Source organism: Corylus avellana, chromosome 11, assembly GCF_965113065.1.
Source record: "Corylus avellana chromosome 11, dhCorAvel1.hap1.2, whole genome shotgun sequence".
In the NCBI taxonomy this organism is placed as follows: Eukaryota; Viridiplantae; Streptophyta; class Magnoliopsida; order Fagales; family Betulaceae; genus Corylus; species Corylus avellana.
The window spans coordinates 2980177-2998828 of NC_142500.1; the positions used below are offsets into that span (position 1 = coordinate 2980177).

Below are 18652 nucleotides of genomic sequence, written 5' to 3' on the forward strand. Positions count from 1 at the left end.
TTTATTGATAGGTCACCCTTTGATGGAATCAATTACCCTTAGAGATGGTTTGCAAGTGAAGATTCTAATTGAATCTAACACAAAGGTTAGAGAGCTGCTTAATTTTGCTCAATTTACAAGTTTAGGGACCAAATAGGGATTACCACAAATTGAATCTAACTCAAAGGTTTCTTTTTTGGTTCTGCCACATTTTCTCAGCAGCCACACAGTGGGTTTGTGCAAAATTGTGGAAGATGATGTTTGCAGGTTTGGGAGTTGCATCTGATGCTAAATAGAATTGCGGGTTTGTTTTAAGATTTTGATTTTTCATTTCTAGGGTTCTGCGTGTGTTACAAACCCGAATATCAAGTCTGTAACAGGATAATTGGTTAGGTTCTTAGAGAGAACCTAGACCTCCTTCAAATTCAAGTTTGGGAATAACTTCTTTTCTATCTTTTTATTAGAAACAATCATTAAATAGACTTACAACCATATTAATTCTAATTTTAAAATAAACTCAAGACTCTTAATTACAATTGAAACTTAAACAACTCCTACTACAATTGACAAACCCAACCAAAATACTACTCCATAAGAATGTAACATTCTGTTGTGAATAAATGTCGTTGCTCTTAGAGTTCTTTAGCGAGTGTTCTATTGTTCTGAGTGTCAAATATTGCTTTGATTCGGTTGGTTTGGAAAAGAAAAATTGTTTCTATTGCCAACCATTTAAAAAATAGTGATTTGTGCTATTTGTGATATATAGTAATGCTATAAATCATATTTTCATCTAGGTTGGCATAGTAGTGTCCATTAGTCCTTGTTAAAAAAATTAAAAAATAAATAAAAATTAAAAAAAAAAAAAAAAAAAAAAAAAAAATCTAAGAGTTGATGAGCACTGTCACGTCAGCCCAATAAAATGAAGGTGGGACAGGGTCAAATTATTTAATTCATGCCACATCTTTCTTGAAATTAATTACATAATTTTCTACTATTTCCCTTACAAATTAAAGGGCCAAAAAGGCAACAATCATTCACTTGGTTCTAGCGTTTTATTTTGTTATTTTATATTATAGAAGACTTGTCCAGCCAAGCCTACATTTGCTTGTCTGGGTATGACAATGATTTTCAGAAATAGCAAAGACGAACTTTGAACTAGATTACTGTGATCTTACTTTGTTAGTCGTGTCTTTAAATTACTAGAATTCTGTCGCTTTCAAGTTGGCTTTTTTATTATTATTTTTATTTAAATCTTGATATGCAGTCTTTAATTGTTGATGTGTATATATATATTTTTTAATCCTGGTCTTGAATTCTTGTTTGGTCTTGTTTATCATGTGTTCTTTCATACAAGTACTTCTTATTTATTTCTAATTATCACTTATTTTCAAGAAAAGTGTCTCTTGCGTTTGTTTTAAAATGAATTGATTTTGTGTTTTAACATACAGTTAGTTTCAATTTTCAGATTCTTAGCTTTCACCTGAGTGACACATTAATTCTATTGAGAAAATTGTCGACCTTGCTTCCATCCTTCTCTTCCCTTCGACCAGTCATTCAATCGGCTCTCATTGAGGATGTATTTAAAGCAGTTGTTTCGGCAAAGTTTCTCTTACAGCACGTTGTCTAGGAGTTCATTGACGCCATTGTCATCCTTGAACGCAATCTCCCTTTATTTCCAAAGAAGCCAACTTATTTCCTCCCTCAAACACGCTCGTCCAATGCATCGTTGAAGTCGCTTACATCTCTTGTGAACACTCCTCTTCTGGACTCCTTTGTGGTGTCTCGCACCCTCCAGTACGCGCCGTCAGCGGACTCCGCTCTCTCGCTTGTAAAAATCCTAGAGAAGGTTCCGCATTTTTCACATTCCCGAACGACCCTCAAAGCTTTGGGCATAGTCCTTGCCAGGTTTCGAAGATTCTCTGAGCTTCAAGGCTTGATTGACTCCATTCGTAACAATGAATTCCCTGGTGTTAGCAAAGAAAGCATTGATATGGACGAGTTCATGTGGTATGCAGCTTCCGGAGACGTCGACTCTGTACTGCGCCTTTGGGATAAGACAAAAGGTCGTAGGGGCCGTCGATGCATCGAGGCGTACAACATACTCATGGGTGTTCATGCCAAAGCGGGCAACGATTTCGAGGCCGTGAAGGTTTTTTATAAGATGATGGAGGAGAACGCAGTTCCTAACCCTCGAACGTACGCGATCATAATTGAACACCTTGTAAGTTCAAGCAAATTGGACTCTGCCATAGAGGTGTTCCATATATTGCCGAGAATGAGGATCAAGCGCTCCTCGAGGATGTACTCTGCTTTGTTAAAGGGGTTTGTGGATGCGAGACGGTTCGAAGTTGTTAGTGATCTTAGGAATGAAATGCAGATTGATGGAGTACTTTTGCCATTGCGTCAATGTAGTCATGAGGAGGGAGAGGATGATGATGATGAGGATGAGGATGGAGGAGATGTGGAGTTGGCGTCAAAAATCAAATTTGACCCGGAAATTTTATCGGCATTGGATGACACAAATTTGGCTTGGACAAGTGTCCTAGTCTGCAAGATTCTTTGGCGAATGTTACCGGACAATAGTGTTGACGATATATGGGCGTTTTATTGTTGGTTGGGCAATAAACCGGGACGATTCACTCATGATGCGTACACGGCATCAACAATGTTGAAAATCTTAACATTGCGGTGGAGTAGGGGTCTTTATGGTGAGGCGAGGGAAAAACGATTTAAAGATTATTGGGATGGTGAACTTGTCACAAAATTAAAGGAGGATGGAATTAGCTTATCTTATGTTACTCTTAACTATATTATTGACCGTCGTAAGGTGAGAGGTAGTTTAAGACTTTTTCGTCGTGCGGAAGAAATTTGTCACCCTCTATCAAAGTTTCATCACATGATTTTGTACTCGTCACTAATGCGAAGAGTGTCCCGTAGACAATATGTGGTTCTTCGTGGCCCATTAGATTTTCTTGACGAGATGATTTTACGTGGGATTCTTCCGGATATCCCAACTTTTACTGGATTGATGCAATATTTCTCGGTTAAGAAAGACTTGCGCACAGTGTTGAAGCTTTTTCGAATGGTTCAACGGAATAATTTAAAGCCTGATGCATTTATGTTTCAGATTCTCATTCGTGCTTATCTTAGGCGTGGGAAGGTTGATCGTGCGTTTAAGACTTTCCAAGATATGAGGGACTCTAATTTCATGCCTGATTCTGCCACAAAAGCAGTGCTTGTTAAGCATCTTTCCAAGGAAGGTATGTTGGAGGAAGTGACAGTCGTAGAAGCTGGAAACGAGGAGATTAATCATCTTCCTCCACTTCCATTGAATGGTTATATATGGAATGTTTCCTCATTTGATCTCAAAAGGGTCTACGATATATATTTTGATAGCTTTCGAGCTACCACTAGTTAGATGGAATTATGAATTAGCGTTCAAGTGTATGAATGAATTTTTAACTTAAGGCTCGTTTTAATTATTTAATTTCTCTATGATGTTCCTATACATATATTTTATATAACATAAATTAATTTATACTTGCGAAGTTGGAAGAACTTGCTCTTAGGTTCTGCTTTCAATCACTTCAATTTCAAATGGTTAGAGACATGAGATGTAATTATAAGGTAACTTGGGGTATTTTTCAATTTTTATCATAAATTTCTTTTCTTATTCCCTACTCGAAGAAAGATTTGCTAGAGCTCCTAAATAAAAACCATATCAAATTTCTTTTCGTATTCCCTTTTATTGAAAAATACTATGATAGGTATTAATTGTTGTCAGACAAAAAATTAAAAATTCAATAAAGTTATTATTCAATAAAGAGTGCCCATAATTTCTAGTCCCATGGGATACAAATCATCCTTGCACTATTTAATCCAACTTATCACCCATTTTTCTTGACCAGATGTAGAGTTTCATGGCCAGAGAGTTTAGGACACCTCAATCTGCTAAATCAACATGCCTAGGAGTCAGGCATTTAAAGGGACATGAGGAAATCATGGTATATAAATCCTCTACCATATAGTGATAAATGGACAAATATAGTACAAGGTGAAAAGAAAATAAACTCAACAAAAACCAGTAAAGCATCTACCTAGCTTTACAACAACTACTTGACAAAATCAACAACCAAGGTAAGCCATTAGTTCCTAAAAATTTATAATCCAATATCAACTTTCAGCAGTACCATAGCCTTAAAGGCAGTAAAAGTACCATAACTTTCAATCAGTTATGCATATAAAATGAAGAAGCCAACATAATCTCATGGCAAAAGAATTGAAAGCATAAAGTATGATTGCACATGTCTTTCAGTTAATTAGCTAAGAGATGCATATCCTTTAATGCACCATTCCCCCTACCGGTGTTTGGTGGTATTTTGTTCCCTTGCCGCTGCTGCTGAAGGGTTTTTGTTTTCTTTCTTGTATTTTGCTTTGCTTTGTGTCTTGTATTTATGTTTGTTGTGTTTTGTTGTTTTTTTCTGGGTATTTATCTCCTCGAGCTACTCTTGTTTGATATTTTTGTGGAGATTGCTTTATCAACCGGAGATCGGTTCTCCCTTACAGCAGATTCAGATGGGAATTCGGTGCCTCTACTTCAACAGCCTCCTTTTGGAGGGCTTTTTTGTTTCAAAGCTAGTCAGATCTTTGGCTTGCTTAAAACACCACGTTGATGGTGCCTTTTCTTGGTCTGTTGACCAAGATCTAGAGGACCGGGCCAATTTTTGGCCCATTTCCTATTTGTTTGTATTTTCTGCATTGTATTGCTGTTTTGGGTTTGTTGTTGGGGAGCCCAACCCCTTTTCGGTTTTTTGAGTCATGTACCCTATCCTTATTTGCTTAAAAAAAAAAAAAAAAAAAAAAAGAAGAGAGAAATTTGATATGATTCTTAAAACAATATGATTTTTTCTGGGTTAAGCAGGATGTTGCCTGCCCAACAATCATTGTATGGATTGCCTGCCCAATAATTCAAAAATATAATTTCTGATTTCTGGCCAAACAATCCATACAATGACACATTTAAAAAAAACAAAGATTTTTATCTATGCAGACATCAAACAGTCTGCTTAGACAATTGCAAATGACTAGAAGAAGTTGTTGCTTATTTTTCATGTCATTTATATTATTTATTTAAGAAAAATGAATCAAATTCTTGGTAAACTCAAGTTTTAAATTTGCATAATTAGAAATTGAAGTCTAAAAGATAAAATCGCATAAAGTAAAAGAGGGTCTTATATATATAAGCATTTGAACTAAAGTATGTAGAATTTAATGGATTTACTCTAGATTGACTTATAATCATTTTATTTTTGGGAAAAGTTTAAACACTCCTCTCAAACTACCACTTAATTGACAATATTTCAAAAATACCAAAAAGTGTCAATGTCCCCCATGAAGAAAATACCCATAATAAAATAATAAATAAAAAAACTAAAACTAATTTTTTTAAAAATAATAATAATAATAATAAAAAAACTAAAACTAATTTTTAAAAATAAAAAAATAAAAAACCAAGATGTGGAAATTTAAATTTTTTTAGTTTTTTTCTTCAAGAAAAAAATTATCATTATTTTTTTTTCGAATTTATTGTAGTATTTTTGTCTGATTGAAAAACAATTAAGGGTCAATTTTTTTCTTTTTCACTGGTCTTAGGAGACATTGTTTATTTTTGTTAGTTAGGAGAACATTATCCCTATTGAAAGTTTGGGGGAAGGGGGGATATTATAAATTGGGCCGCAGTCTAAGGAGAGTATGTGAACTTCTTTTCTTTTCTTTTTTTTCTCAAGGAATAACACATATTTGTTTCTATATATAATTCTTTGAGATGTGTAAAACACCAAGCTCACACTTTGTATTTGATTTCACCCATTATAAAAAAAGGTTTGTTATTTTTTTATCTTTTCAAATAAATCTCTTTAGATCAATAATTTATCAAATAAATCTTTCTTTCATATTTTGTTAATTTTCTTAACTGAATGTTTGTAAAAGATCAATTATACCCCTATATTTTTTCTTTTGACACGATTTACAAATTCGATACGAAATAGCAGATTATAGCAAATAAGTCTAACTGTTTAATTAAATAAATTGAATTAAAGATATGAATAATGGGCCATACATTAATCTTGGCTGGCCGACACATTGTAAGGGGTGTTTTGTCTCTCAAGTATTCCAATCTTGATCCCATTCCAAAAGATTTGCTACTTTGAAATTCAAGCCTTGTTGGCTCTATCTCTTTCAAATCTCTAACTCTCGAGTCATAAATTCTCTAGTCTCAAATCTCGATCGCATCCTTGAGTCAGAAAAATTATGGGTCAGTGATCATAGTGTTTTGCATAGAATGAGTGATCAGAGCCTACGATTGAGGTTTATTGCAATTTCAAACAAATACAGGGGTTATAATTTCAAGGAATTATGAGGCCTACAATTCTAATATTATGACCATTCATTCAAAATGAATGACTTCAATTGAGCTACATAAGCCTTTAAAGAAAGGGAGGACTTTCACTTTCCCCTTGAATTGTCACCCTTTTTAGAATGTCTCCCTAAAGTTTAAAACCTCTCAATTTAGTATATCTAACTTTTAATTTTTTTTAAAAAAATGTACCCTCCTCCATTAGGATTTTCCATTAAATCCAAAAAAAAAATCCGAAAAATACCCCCTTTTTATAGGAAAAATATTTAAAATTTCTTATAAAAATTGAGGCATGGGCATTTTTGCAAATATTGTTAAATTTGGACCAACATCTTATTTTTTCTTTAAAAAAATGAGGGTATTTTGGAAAAAGTTAATGGAGGGATGAGATTGCACACAATTGAAAGATATATACACCAAATTGAGAGAAATTGAACTTTATTGGTACATTGCAAAAGTGATAATAATTCAAGAGAATAAAATGAAGTTTTCCAAAAAATAAAAGAACTAGTGGGTGGTTGGACCACCACTTAAAGTGGTCAGCCACCACCTTAAGAGTGGCCGCCCACCATATTACTTTTTGAGGGGATGGTCGTACCACCCTCTAAGCCATCGGTGGGTGTTCACACCACTCCTTGAGTTTTGGATGAGCTCTTTATGGTACAATTTTATTTTTGAGCACAAATACTTTGCAATCAATGTGTCAATATCTTAAAAGTAAGTGAAACATTGTTAAAGATGACAACAAAAAGTAAAGTACTCGGTCTCATCAATGAAAATCCTAAATAACTTGTCACAAGTACAGCAAACGAGGATATAATTAATTGTTCTTAAACGCAATAAAATCAACGCTTTCGCCTTCTGTTTACATTGAAAAACCAAGGCAACCTTCATTTGTTTAGTATTGCAGAATAGTAGATTCTTTTAGACCCCTATAAATCATTTGCCAAACTTAGTAACACAAACAGTGTATGACCCTTAGAAATCAATTCCTTTCACAACCTGTTACAAGTAGGAATTCATGGTTATAGCCACGACATTAATAACAAGTGTAAGGGAAGTTAAACTAGGTTTCTAACTAAAAGAAAGAAAATCTAGTTACCTTGTAATTATAAAGAATAATTTCATCATCTTTTTTATATTCATCCTTCAAGTCTTCGACAATGAAATCATTATGAATTGGTTGGGGCACCTACATAAAGTACAAGAAAAACTTCCTATTAGCTAACAATGAAAATCTAATAATATAAAAAAAACTAAAAAATTCATAATATATTTTCTCTTATGTTGGATCAGAGAGTATTGGGGATCAATATGCTAAATCGAAAAGGAAAAAAAATTACATGCTCTCGTTGTATCATGTAAAGATCGGGTTTCTTCTCGACGAGTATTCCTTTTTCCACAAGCTCCTTTAATGTTACTGAAAACCACTCAAACAATATCAAATATATATATATATATATATATATATATATATATATATATATATAATAGGAGAATCTTGAATTCCATAGTCGTTTATAATTTGATCCAATTACCTTCTATGTCCTCCTGTGTACCAAAAAGTATAACATGATATTAACTTATTAAACAAGTCTACCTTTAAAGAGAAAACAAAGCAATTATGAACTGTAAAAAGAAACTTAAATCAAAAAAACATGTTCAACTTTACCAAACATTTGCAATTAACTTCATTAAGGATATCTATAATTTGAAAGTAGTCAATTGTTCGCAATTGAAGCCATCCCATAATGGTGCTCCTTATATCCTAGATCATAATAAATATTCAAAATTTACCACAAGAACTATTATATAATGCAAATGAAAGACTATTATATCAAGCTCATAATTTGAAATTCAAATTACTGCAAAGCAAGAAAACGAAATGAGATACAGTAGCATTTTACCTTCCCTGAATAATTTTTACGGGGTCCAAACTTAAGTCGACGAATGCAAAGACCTGGAGCATAATAGCTCAAAACCTACAAAGGTAAGAAAATAAACAATAATCAGATATATGCAATAGGTAATAAATTCCCGTAAGTTCATATCTTTTACCCTTTAAGTTATTTATCTCACCCGTAGTGTTACAACAAGACTTTCAAACCGTATTGCGCCTAGATGATAAAAAAAATGTGGAGGATGAGACTTAATCGTCAAATCTTCTGATGAACATGATTTGAACAAATCATTTGGTAGTAACTGCAAAAAACATTGGCACACATAGGAATATTTACAAGGGTAAAAAATGATCCACATTTCAAATGTTTAGTATTTATAATAGAGCAACTACCACAATATCCTAAACGCATAATTGCATTTTGTTTTTGTACAACTGTCACTCCCACCAAAGCCTCTTAATTAGCTAGATCTCTTTTTCATACTCAATGGATTAATTGATACATTTTGCAAAATAAATAACATTAATGCGGTAACTACTTATATACATGCAACTTTAAGAAGCAAAAAAAGACACATGCATATGTTATACATACCTTGATCTTGTCTTCAAACTGCAAGTACATAACGATAGTCCTCTGAATAAATCAAACATTAATGTTATAGAAACACTAAAAACTATAGCATATAGCGAATTGATTTCAAGAATGATTTTTTGAGCTTACGGGGATTGGAATAGGTTTCAAATGCTCCAAAATATCAATTAACATATGTATGACTTGATCTTGAGTAGGATATGAGCTTTTGTTGTTTGCAGGAGTTATTGACACTAAGCGAACACAAAAATAAGAATTCAATTGAACTTTCCACTAAAAACAAAAACAAAACAAAAAGACAATGAGTTAGTATACTCAAGTATCTTTCTACTAATTGCACTCCCTTCGTTGTAGAAATCTCAAATATGATTTCTCTTGGAATCTTCTCCCTATTCAGTGCTGTGAGAAGTAGAAAAATCCCACAATCAATTAAAAGGTTTTTTAGAAACAAATTTGTGCTTTTTTATCTCATATCAAATGAATGAAAACACAAATTATGATATTGAATTAAATCATTTTAAAAAAAAAAATTGCTAGCTCACATACCCATATAAATCCAACTCAGGATGTTTTGTGCGAATCCATCTTCATCTGATAAAAGATACTTCAAACGCTCTTGGCAAGTGTTAGTTGTTTTAGATAAATAAGGCTTAAAGGGCCCAAACATTTGGTCCCAAGTAAAGCGACATAGCCTAGGATCTAATTCTGTGGCACAAATATCATTTTTGTACATTCTCACAGATTCCATCAAAGAGTTGGAAAATACATTAGCCCGTCGATGTGTCCAATAGACTTGGATACTTTTCTCGTCAATGATTTGCTTACAATGTTCAATAATGTTCCATAATTCCTTTGAAGTTATTGTACTGTATGATGGACCTACAAGCTTTTCAGACAATACGGCACAACCAAGTTGAACCACAATGGGTAGCCATCCTCTTTCTTGTAAGTCAAATAAAGCTAATTCTAATACTCTTGCCTCAGCCTCCACTATATTGGGTTTTTCATTTTCAATTTTTATAGCTTTTGCACGCCGTAAAAGATGTATCCCACGATGGTCAAAGAGAACATATCCCAAGAAAATGTATTGTTCTGAAAGACTTGCATGTGTGTTAATTTTAAATTTTTGCTTCATTGTTGGAGGTGACCATCTTACAAATTTAACCATGGAAGAACGTTCTGAAAAAAAGAAAAAAAGAAAAAAAAGTGAGCCTATGCTTCTAATTTCTCATATTTCACCTTATGTGTTTTTTTATATAGCTTGAACTAAATAAGAAAATTAAAGATTATACCTGACTGAAGTATGGAGTCTCTTCTGAGGCTGTTGTTTGCCAATAACTTTCTATAATGACATGTTGTTGCAACGACTGTCTCGATGAACCGGCTAACCTTGTGAATCTGTATTAATATTAGTAACAAAAAAAAATCTGTCTGATTTTCTGAATTAAAATTTTGTATACAAAAATCATATGTTTACAGTTTGTTCATCGTATTACGTACATCGTGTAACTTCTAAGAATTTGATTTAGTAGACACATGCATATATACAGTACTGTGTGTTTTTGTGAATTAAAATATAGTCTAATTAAATAAATCCTATATATATATCTACGGAAGTTTTGAGGTTTGTTTTACTTGTACGAGTGTGTCACTGAATTTGAAAACACCATTAATCTTCCACCATTATCATTATTCTCTGAGAACGTGTGAATTTCAAACCTTGTGAGGGTAGTTTAAAGCAAACTAGGATAATCAAGCCTGTCCAAAATGGGCCGTTTGGGACATCTAAAAGAAGAGAAAACAAACCCAAGCCCTAGAAGCATATTTATTAGGTTTACAAATACGAAGCAGAGATGGTAAAGCAACGGTGATGGTGATGGTGATCGAAAAGCAAAGCAAGGCTTGGATTGTAGCTTACCTCTGTGAAAACGTTGGGTCTCATTTTTCTGCGAAGCTTTTGGTCTGCGTCGAATTCTCCAAAGTCCAAAACTTTACATCTCGACCAAACCAGATTTTTCTTTTTCGCCGCCGGTGAGAAGAGAGAGATGGAGCACCGGAGAGAGGAACCGGCGTCGGGCTGGAGAGAGAGAGAGAGATGGAGTACCGGATAGAGGAACCGGCGTCGGAATGGGCTCCGGCGTCGGGCTAGGCTCCGGCGTCGGGCTAGGGAGTAAGGGTCTGAGGGAGAGGGGTGGCGGTAGGGCGCCGCTGGAGAGAGAAGAGAGAGAGAGGGGGAGGGAGAGGGAAAAAGGAGGGTTTTTGAGATTTTAGGAGGAAGAGTTTATAATCAAGTGTTTTGCATCCTATTTTATTTTAGTTGGTGCGGTAATCTTAGTTGTCAAATGCCAGAAAGGGGATGGTTATACTCCTTATAAGTTATCCTCATATATATATATATATATATATATATATGCTTCTACACAACCAATCTAGCCGTACGTGTTTTATATGGAGTATAACTATATGTATATCAGTATATACCAAATCTTTTGCGACTTCTAAAGATATACATTTTACCATACGAAAACGTCAACAAGAGTTTCATTGTCTTCTTATTATTGGATCTTTGTTTCACATCTCAATGACATTTTAAGCAAGAGAAATGCAGACGATACCAACTGCACACTCTCACTACAAAAAAAAAAAAAAAAAAAAAAAAAGCCCAATTAGTGATGCATGAAAATTAAAGTAGCGTTTTTGTCCTAAAAAAGCCACTTTTCAAGTAGTGACGCTCGTCAAACATCACAAAACATGGGGTCGATATTCAAGAATAGGGACATTTATTGTTAAAAACCAATAATTTAAGGTTTATTTTTGGTCAAGCAATACCTCGTCAAAGGTGATATCACTGTTCAAATGTCACCTTAAAAAAAAAAATGACGTTTCACTGTTCAAACGTCACTTTTCTTTTATAAAACTTAAAATAATAATTTATACCAAAAAAAAAAAGAAAATATATATATAAATAAAACTAAAAAAATTTCAAAGTAAATTACTTTTTTAAAAAAATAAAAATTAACCGGTAGCCACCCCAAGCCACCCTAGATCTGTCTTTCTCCTAATAGTAATCATGTACCAACTCTTGGGCAAGAAAGTACATTTTCTAAGATACTCTTTTGGGTTTGCAGGATTAAAGCTGCCTGATTTCTACTAATAATTGCATCCAAACCCGGGAGCAAACGATTTGCTATAACTTTAGTGATACATTACCTGTCGAATCTCCTCAGCCGTAACTGGCTTGCCCATCCCTTCAATTACTTCTTCATAAAACTGCCTTTGAATTGGATAAGACACCTTTTCCTTCTTCAGAGTATCAAATACAAAACCATTTGGTCCAAGCAATTTCCTATAAGACTGCTCAGCCACCAGTTTGATCCTAGACATCTCCTCCACTTTAGTTCCATTTTCATCCCAAAGAAATTTTTATTATCCCCCAGATTGAGCCAATTGTTGCGGGATTTTTGTACAAGAAGTTTTCCTCGACTGTACATATGGAAATGTATTCATGCAGTTTGGCCCCTAGCGATAAAAATCCCTAGTTCCATCCCTGCATGCAGACAACTTTCCCGGGCTTGAGAAACTTTCACTCTCGTCGTTTGATCATTTGGTTGATTATTATCATTATTATTATGAGGGATTTTCATTTCATGCCCAACCTATTCGTTCTTTTGGTAGTGGACTATTAATGCCGCTAGAGAACATGTCAACTCCGACATCGGTTTTTGACTGGACCATGCCATGTCAGCTGAGTGGATAGAACGTGAATATTTGACCAATCTATAGCATTACTCAAATATAATACTCCTAATCCTGTGAGTTTAATAAATAAATTATTACCACATAAATTTCTCCATACGTCAACTTTTACTAGTGTTTGACCGGACATGAAAGAAGAATGAAAATATAAGCCATAACAGGACAACAATGTGCTCTTGCGGCTTGAGGTTTGATGCTTACAAACCAACTTTACGAGATACATTGAAGAATACTCAGAACAAAAGTCAAAAATACATGCTGGGCTTCGTGATGTATTTGATAGTTGAAGCCACTACACTTGAGCTATGTACAGAGACTAGATAAACGAACTCTGACCTCCCCCAAGTGGTACTCTTGGCTTGAATTCTGCAGATACAACCAAGCAAGGGCAACTGTTGAAGCCAATGCTCTGAAAAGAAAATAATATAGGATTTGTCAGGTCTTAGAGGACACAACTGCTGAATACAAACAAGATTTTATGAAAGGAAATAAAGTTAGAGGCTGTCTTTTTATGATCTGAATATATTCTTAAGATACACAGACTGGAGTCTCTCCTTTAATAAATAGGGTCAATTTTCATAAGAAATCAGAATAAAGTTTTTGCTTTGAGATTTAAAAAGGGAAGAAAATAAGAAGGAACTTAATTTGTGGATAGATTCGTCTCTGTTAGAAAACTGAAAGCGGTCCACTTACTGGGATGCTTAGTAACAGTCCTTGAGGATTGACTAGGACAGGTAGGCCTCCTCTTGCAGCAACTGGAATAGACTTCAATGAGAAGAGAGCTCTTTGCGCTGATAACCTTGCATACTCTAAACATCGACTTATCTTCTCTGGTATTTGCTCCACTCTATCAGTTGAGAGAACTCCTTGCTGTTGAAATTTATCCAAAGTACTCGCACATTTTGACAGCTTGGCAAGATACAGCCAATCAGATTCAACCATGTGTCGCAACTCAGCTACACAAGACCTGCAATGACACTGCCAGCTTTCCCCTCCCAAATCCAAGTCATAATTAGCTTTCTCAGAAAATGCACTGCCATCAATTCCCTCATTCAATTTCCATTTCACTAAGTATCTGCTCATGAAGTAACATGCATCCCCTAGTTGAAGTGGTTCACTCTGCAATGTATTGCCAGATTTGAACCCATGCTTTGAGTTAGAATCAGATGAGAGTTCAGTTTTGGACTTGAAGCGTTTGGTTTCTTCCCTCTGCAATAAGAGAATATTCCTATACGTTGACTCACTGAGCATACCAAGTCTTTTGGCTTCAGTTAAAACTGATTCTGATGTTACATTCAAAAAACGCACATTGGATTCATCTAGAACCAATTGGTCTGAATACAATTTTCCATCCACTAGAACTTGTTCTAACTCACATGGAACACAGTGTTCCTGTTCTCCATAAGTGCATGCATGAAATGGTTGTGTTTTTGAAGGCAAAGGACAATCAACAGAACAACAAACCAGGGTTTTGGTGCCTTTAGATCCCGGAACTGGACAAAGGTAACAACCAACTGCCGTAAGGGAGGTCTGAGAGGCAAAACAGAATCAAGAATCAATAAAGATTAAAAATGATTAGGATACAGGTCATCTGCTTAAATAAAAGCTGAATTACCAGTCTACCACTTTACGCTTAATGGAAAGCACAGTCACAAGCAAACACATGGACACACACTAGTGAAGATTTAAAAAAGAAAAAAGAAAACAATTCAATGCATTTTGGATTCTGAAGCCAGAGATCAAGAATTGTGACATCTTCCTCTTACATCGGAAAGGCCATCAAGGTGACATTTACAGTGGACAAGCTCTTAGTTTTAGGAAAGCATAAAAGATCAAACGCTCAGTTAAATGGACTAAAAACTGGAAATGAATGGGAAAACATGAAAGTAGAATTACCTAGACCAAAACGCAGCAATGTTCAATGCTGTTTACAGCATGGACTTAGTTTTATTTAGTAAAGTCAAAATAATCAATGGAAAATTCCTTCTACAACATAAATGTTTAATAACTTTCACTTACCTTGCAAACGGCAGCTTTTTTTCTTTTTTTTTTTTTTGGGTGGGGGGGTTGTTCCTTTCTGGTAGCTGATGAAAGCTTAAATTTAAGGAGGTAATAATGCCTCTTTATCAACTTTTTAATAAACAAATATACAACTGAAATAATCATTTGCTCTCTAAATTGGATATCAGTATATAACATAAAGTACTGATTTCCAGCTCAGTGGAATATATAATTACAAAGAAAAGGTACTGGTTTCCAATTTCCATAAAAAGTTCACTATATATGCTGAAAATGACATACATTTGTCAGATTCCAAAAAAAGAAATTAGAGTTTAATAAGGGAGTTGTTATCAAGAGAGACAAGTAAATGAGAGAGAGAGAGAGTAAAGTCAGAACATTAGAAGTAAGGAGTTTCAAACTTCTATTCTCAAAATCTTAAATGACTTTTTCTGGAAAAAGTGAAAATTACATCCTTAAAAACAGACAATAATCAAATGTAAAAGATTTAATAATGTATAACAACTTGTACATGATTTTATAACTGAAATTTTAACGCATGCAATAGACATTTGTGTAAGCTTGAGAGGGTTATCCAATATACGGCCAGGGTCGTTAGTGTGTAATTTGCACGCCAAACTTGCTATGCATTTGGGATATAGAACAATGAGCAAGACCAATAGATGATTTCATGAAGAACTAAGAACCATATATATGTGAAAGTAGATGTACCTTGCATGGGAAAGTACGAATGTAGTCCAACAGCAATTTCGAAGCACTTCCTCTAACTGGCCTATACCTTTGCGAGATGAACTGAAAGATTCAAATGAATATAGTTTTAACAAGAGCAGTGACACGTGTATTCAAGTTAGAAGAGTTCTTAAGAAAAAATGAAGATGTCAGACAACATACATGCTAAGGATTGTGGTACCTGCAAAACCAATGCAAGAAACCTTGACAGGCATATGTCCTCCACTTTTGATGGATTAAGAATCTGCAAATCAATAACAGCATAACCCTGCTGCAGGCAGAATCCACAAATCAATAACAGCGTACTCCTAATGGGTAGGATTAACGACATAAAGAACTTTGTATTGATCTACTAAATTCAAATGCAAAAATTAGTCTATTATATAGATATCGAAATACAAACAGTAAAAAATCTGCTTACATTAATGACGACCACTGCCTGGTTTATCAATTTACTACAAACTTGGTCAACGTATGAGCGTGTTCTTCGACAGGCAGAGATAACTGCTTGTAGCTCAGACTTGAACATGCCTGAAAAGTAAGCAACAAGTTATTTGAATATGTCAAGCTCGTGTTTGCAATTAAGAAAAGTCGTGCTAGCACCCCCTAAATAAGGAGATATTACATACAGCACCTCAATGGATTTAGCAAATCATGCAAAGCACAGATAATGTTATTTTTTTGCCAGCAGAGAACAAGAACTAAAAAGAGGGAGAGAGAGAGAGAGAGAGAGTGAGTGAGTGAAATTCCACATTTTATAGTAGACAGTCTATAGATTTAAACTACACCATGAGAGCTATCATTTCAGTCAACTCACATGATGATGAATCCCTTAATGACATTCGAATCCTATTACGAGCAAACAAAAGAATTTGATTTGATGGGTCTTCCACCCATTCCTGATTACCCCAAAGACATATCTGCGAAAGATAAATTAATGGTGATTCAACACAATTTCTTTGCAAAACTCAAGATATATACAGATTGAACTGACAACGTATGTCTTCTACAGTTCTACACTACTAACCTTGTACATATCTTCTTTTGAAAAATCCAAGAGTGGTCGCACAAGAAGAATACCATGATTATTTGAGACTCCACCAAAAGAATGTGAATATGTAGAGAATATTTGAGATGTGAAAGGCATGCCCGCAAGTCCAAGCACACCACTATTGCGAGACAGTCTAAGAATGAATAACTCCGCCTGCATTTTGTCTCAGCATCACTACATGTCTAGCATTTGTAACAAGCCTTCGAAATTGAAATCAACATAGATGAGGATAAAGCACCATAAATACAAGAACATGAACAGATTATTTCTTTCAATTTTGAATTTATGAATAAGGAACTTCTGCATTCAGGGAACAAAACTGTCTATGCCTGCTAGTGGACTCAGAACACTCTTAAGAACCATAAACTTGAACATGTAAGATACACTAATGCATATGCCATGCCGTGCTCACATACACACGAGAAGATGCAAGAGAGAGAGAGAGCGAGAGAGACTATTGTTGGTCGAACCTGGTCATCTGCATGATGCGCAATAAGCAAAACACCAATCTGATGTCGGTCACAAACTTTCTGAAAAGTTTGATACCTGAAATTCAACCAAATTTGCAAATCAAGCAACTTCTCTTCATCAAATTAGAGCATAGTTTGAATCTTTTCTATTCAAGTTTAAAGATAAAAAAAACCCCAGAGAAGTATTAGATGCCTAACTAATCTGAAAACAGGACAAATAAATAAATAAATACCTCATGTCACGAGCTGCTTCTTGCAAGTGACCCTGTTTTGGCCTACCATCTAGCCAATCACAATGGGCAATCTCACATCTGATTCCTACAGAAAGTTCATATAAGCCCCAGCCCATCTATTGCCATTGAATATCTAAACTCAATACACGCTATTAAACCAAAAAGAGGGGGAAGGGGTAGCCAAAAGGATGTCAGTGCAAAGTGTACCCATTTGAGAAACTCGATTGCTCACAATATTTGCCTCATCTTTGCTTTCGGCACGTAGCCCATGATCGACAATTATTGCCAAAATCCCATCAATGAAACCACTACTCTCTCCAGCAGCATTAAGGCCATTGGTTTTCCAACTGGCAGTTAAAACACAAAGTGCCATACTGTCAGGGCCTCCAGAGACTCCCAAAGCTAAACACCAACGAAAGAAATTTCAGTCACTCGACAAAATTCTCAGTCTGCCAGTCAAATGGGTTTTTTCTTCCTATGCTAATGAGGGAAACCGAATTAAGATTGAAAATTTTGTTTTGTTTTCTCTAATTCTCCAAAAACTTATTCAGCAATTTACAAAGAAAAAGATACAAAACCTTTTTTTCTTTTTTCTTTTTTCTTTTTTGATACGACAACTTGATGTAAACAACTAAACAAGCCAAACTTGGGCCAAAGGTTGAACAAAAAGAAACTTTAATACATATCACTAATTAGGCCAAATTAGAACCCAAGAATCAAAATTAAAACCATAACTAAACCAAGGGACGTAGTTGAATAAGGCGCAGCTCAGCCAAGTGGGTTTCGTTTGTTTCCTATCCTCCTAAATAGCGACTATTATGAAAAAACTTCGATTTTATTTTCCCATGTACCCCTACATTTTCACAAGAACCAAACAGGCATGAAAAGAGAAAGTGACTGACCGATTCGGTGGTGGGGTTTGAGGCCTGCCATGGCCATTCGCCTGGAGAAAGCTTCCTTGTACTTGGACATGTCGACGGGGTCTTCGTCATTACGAGAGCACTTGCACAGGAACCGAGTCCAAGTAACAGAGCGAGGTCGAGGGAAATGGCGATGGGACACAAACGGGCGTTTGCATAGTGGTGGTGTTGTTCTGGGGACGGACGTGGATATGAAGATTGACGTGGTGGTTCTGGTTAGGCCTCGCGGCATAGTCTGCTGTGCGCACTGTGCCCTGTGCACGCTCGTGGTAGTGTAGCTCAACCTGGGGATGGTGTCTACGAAATGCCGCCGTTTTGGTTATCTCCTTTTCTTTATTATATTATCGGCAAAAGAGAGAAGAAAAAACAAAAGAAAGAAAAAAGTATTGACAATTCATTTTGTGGACGATATATGCATCAAATGTTCCATAGAGTTAATAAAATTATAAATATTTAAGAATTTTTTTTTTCCTCATGCACATCTTTTGTCTATTTTCATATAAAATATGTGAAAATTTATTATTGAATGTATGAGACATTGAGACCCATATGTAAATTTCACAAATTTAATCATAATTTTTTTTA

The 18652-nt window shown here is 35.0% G+C and overlaps 3 protein-coding genes across 8 annotated transcripts; 1 reads left to right on the forward strand and 2 right to left on the reverse strand.

The window, feature by feature from the left end:
- The first annotated feature begins 1449 nt into the window (after positions 1–1449).
- Positions 1450–3446, forward strand: LOC132165193 (pentatricopeptide repeat-containing protein At5g66631). The gene is given in 2 exon segments (XM_059575681.2): positions 1450–1689; positions 1692–3446. Coding segments are annotated over 2 exon segments (1842 nt in total). The 5' UTR covers positions 1450–1553; the 3' UTR covers positions 3398–3446.
- Positions 3447–7141: 3695 nt separating this feature from the next.
- Positions 7142–11178, reverse strand: LOC132166741 (uncharacterized). Of its 4 annotated transcripts, XM_059577617.2 has the most exons (13): positions 10808–11176; positions 10182–10287; positions 9436–10068; positions 9205–9288; positions 9019–9122; positions 8890–8931; positions 8474–8596; positions 8302–8376; positions 8067–8162; positions 7933–7945; positions 7738–7814; positions 7497–7586; positions 7142–7396 (listed from the first exon to the last, which is right to left on the reverse strand). In XM_059577617.2, exons 1-13 carry the CDS (start codon positions 10829–10831, stop codon positions 7373–7375), a joined length of 1491 nt encoding a protein of 496 aa, XP_059433600.2. In that variant the 5' UTR covers positions 10832–11176; the 3' UTR covers positions 7142–7372. The 4 variants fall into 4 exon arrangements, with proteins under 4 accessions (XP_059433600.2, XP_059433601.2, XP_059433603.2 ...); XM_059577618.2 differs by lacking the exon at positions 8067–8162 and having other exon boundaries at positions 10808–11177; XM_059577620.2 differs by lacking the exons at positions 9205–9288; positions 9436–10068 and having other exon boundaries at positions 10808–11174.
- Positions 11179–12793: 1615 nt separating this feature from the next.
- Positions 12794–18361, reverse strand: LOC132166751 (uncharacterized). Of its 3 annotated transcripts, none has more exons than XM_059577627.2 (11): positions 18050–18361; positions 17355–17549; positions 17148–17232; positions 16915–16990; positions 16421–16597; positions 16211–16313; positions 15815–15924; positions 15575–15661; positions 15376–15456; positions 13339–14175; positions 12794–13054 (listed from the first exon to the last, which is right to left on the reverse strand). In XM_059577627.2, exons 1-11 carry the CDS (start codon positions 18297–18299, stop codon positions 12962–12964), a joined length of 2094 nt encoding a protein of 697 aa, XP_059433610.2. In that variant the 5' UTR covers positions 18300–18361; the 3' UTR covers positions 12794–12961. The 3 variants fall into 3 exon arrangements, with proteins under 3 accessions (XP_059433610.2, XP_059433609.2, XP_059433611.2); XM_059577626.2 differs by having other exon boundaries at positions 15575–15664; XM_059577628.2 differs by lacking the exon at positions 17355–17549 and having other exon boundaries at positions 15575–15664.
- Between the last annotated feature and the right edge of the window lie 291 nt (positions 18362–18652).

Coding starts and splice junctions, on each gene's coding strand:
- LOC132166741 (XM_059577617.2), bottom strand. CDS start 10,831: ATGAGACCCAACGTTTTCACAGAG. Junction 10,288..10,807: donor GACCCAACGTTTTCACAGAG/GTAAGCTACAAT, acceptor ATATTAATACAG/ATTCACAAGGTTAGCCGGTT. Junction 8,932..9,018: donor TGAAACCTATTCCAATCCCC/GTAAGCTCAAAA, acceptor TGATTTATTCAG/AGGACTATCGTTATGTACTT.
- LOC132166751 (XM_059577626.2), bottom strand. CDS start 18,299: ATGCCGCGAGGCCTAACCAGAACCACCACGTCAATCTTCATATCCACG. Junction 15,925..16,210: donor ATTAAGGGATTCATCATCAT/GTGAGTTGACTG, acceptor CTTACTTTTCAG/GCATGTTCAAGTCTGAGCTA. Junction 13,055..13,338: donor GACTGTTACTAAGCATCCCA/GTAAGTGGACCG, acceptor TTTTCTTTTCAG/AGCATTGGCTTCAACAGTTG.